Here is a 1,327-nt window from a genome sequence, read left to right as displayed (position 1 = left end):
AACCCGACAAAACCCAAAGAGAATCCCCCAAATCCCACCGCCACCACCTCGAACCCGAATCAATGTGATTGAGGCCACGGAGCGGGGTGGGGGGAACGAAGCAACCCCCTGGATCGGCTCCACCTTCCCTTTAGAAAAGAAACCCCCCAAACCGCTTTGCAAATCCGCTCCCCCCACCCTGAAAAACCCATCACCGTTTCGTCCAGCCGTTTGTTTGGTTTCTTTTTCTGTTTAATGTTTTTTTTTCTTTTTCCCTTTTTTTGGGTTGTTTTTTTTTTTTTTGGTGGGTTTTTTTGCAAACCTCCACAGCGCTTAAGAACAAGTGACTGCGGGAAAGGAAAAAAAAAAAACCAAAACCCACGAGAGAGCAGCTACCCACGTACCCGTGGCCGCTCAGTCCCTTCGGTTTGGGAACCCACATTGGTGTCAAGCCCTTGAGACCCCCCCCGCTCCCCCCTCCCGAAAGCTATACTGGGTCATCTATGTCTTCTTCTGTTGCAACAGTCACCGGGACCAAGTCCTCCTTCCGGAGGGGGCTCGTAGCAATGCCCAGGAGCTCTTTGCTTTTCTCGGCGCTGCTCCACTGAGTTTTTAAGTGATCCGGCTTTTTCAGTTCGGAGGCGGCGGGGTCCGGCCGGGAGTCCACGGAGGCCGGCGTGGACTGACCGCTGTCCAGGAGGAGATCCGAGAGGCTGCTCAAGGAGCTGCCGTCCGACTGCTCGAAGGAGAAGTTGGGGATGGTCAGGTGCTCCCCGCGGCACGGGGGCTGGCCGCGGCGCTCCGCTTTGGAGGCCGCCTCCCCGGGCTGGCTGTCCGCGAGCTCCAGGGACTCTCTGTAAGCCGGGAACTCGCAGGATGGGGTCCTTCGCCGCAGCATGCTGTTCTCAGAGGGTTTGGTGCGCGAGGCCGCCCCGCCGTCGTCCTCCATGGGAGGATCTATAGAAATGCAGGGCGGGCTCATCTTCTTCTTCCTCCGGGCTCCGTGGATGTACTCGGACTCCGTCTGGATGTGGGCAGGGGACCGCTGCTTTTCCTCAGCAGGGTCCGCAAAGCTACAGTCCCCATCGCTGATGGAGGGGCAGATCTCGATGGAGTGCCGCCTTTGGTCATCTGCCCAGCTGGGCTTGTTGAGGAAGCCCTTCGTATCGATGCTGTAAAACTTCTTCAAGTCCTTCTCCTTGCTGCTGCCCCCGGAGAGGCTGGTTGTGCTGCAGTTCTTGAGGGGCACTGGAGACGGGGCCGGGGAGATGAACGGCGAAGTCGAGCGGCTCCCAGCGTCCGAGTGCTCCCCTCCCCAGTCTTTGGCCGAGCTGTTGATGTGGCGAAC

At 58.6% G+C, this 1,327-nt stretch overlaps 1 protein-coding gene across 1 annotated transcript in view; it reads right to left on the bottom strand.

The window, feature by feature from the left end:
• Positions 1-466: 466 nt before the first annotated feature.
• Positions 467-1,327, bottom strand: part of CACNA1H (calcium channel, voltage-dependent, T type, alpha 1H subunit) — a 127,664-nt gene continuing 126,803 nt past the window's right edge. Inside the window, exon 35 of the mRNA XM_009329419.1 lies at positions 467-1,325. Coding sequence (XP_009327694.1) covers positions 467-1,325 — 859 coding nt within the window. The remainder of the gene's footprint in view (positions 1,326-1,327) is intronic.

Source organism: Pygoscelis adeliae, unplaced genomic scaffold (assembly GCF_000699105.1).
Source record: "Pygoscelis adeliae isolate BGI_AS28 unplaced genomic scaffold, ASM69910v1 Scaffold467, whole genome shotgun sequence".
NCBI classification, from domain to species: domain Eukaryota; kingdom Metazoa; phylum Chordata; class Aves; order Sphenisciformes; family Spheniscidae; genus Pygoscelis; species Pygoscelis adeliae.
The sequence above is the reverse complement of the archived record's forward strand: the minus strand, read 5'-3'. Positions and strand labels throughout refer to the sequence as shown.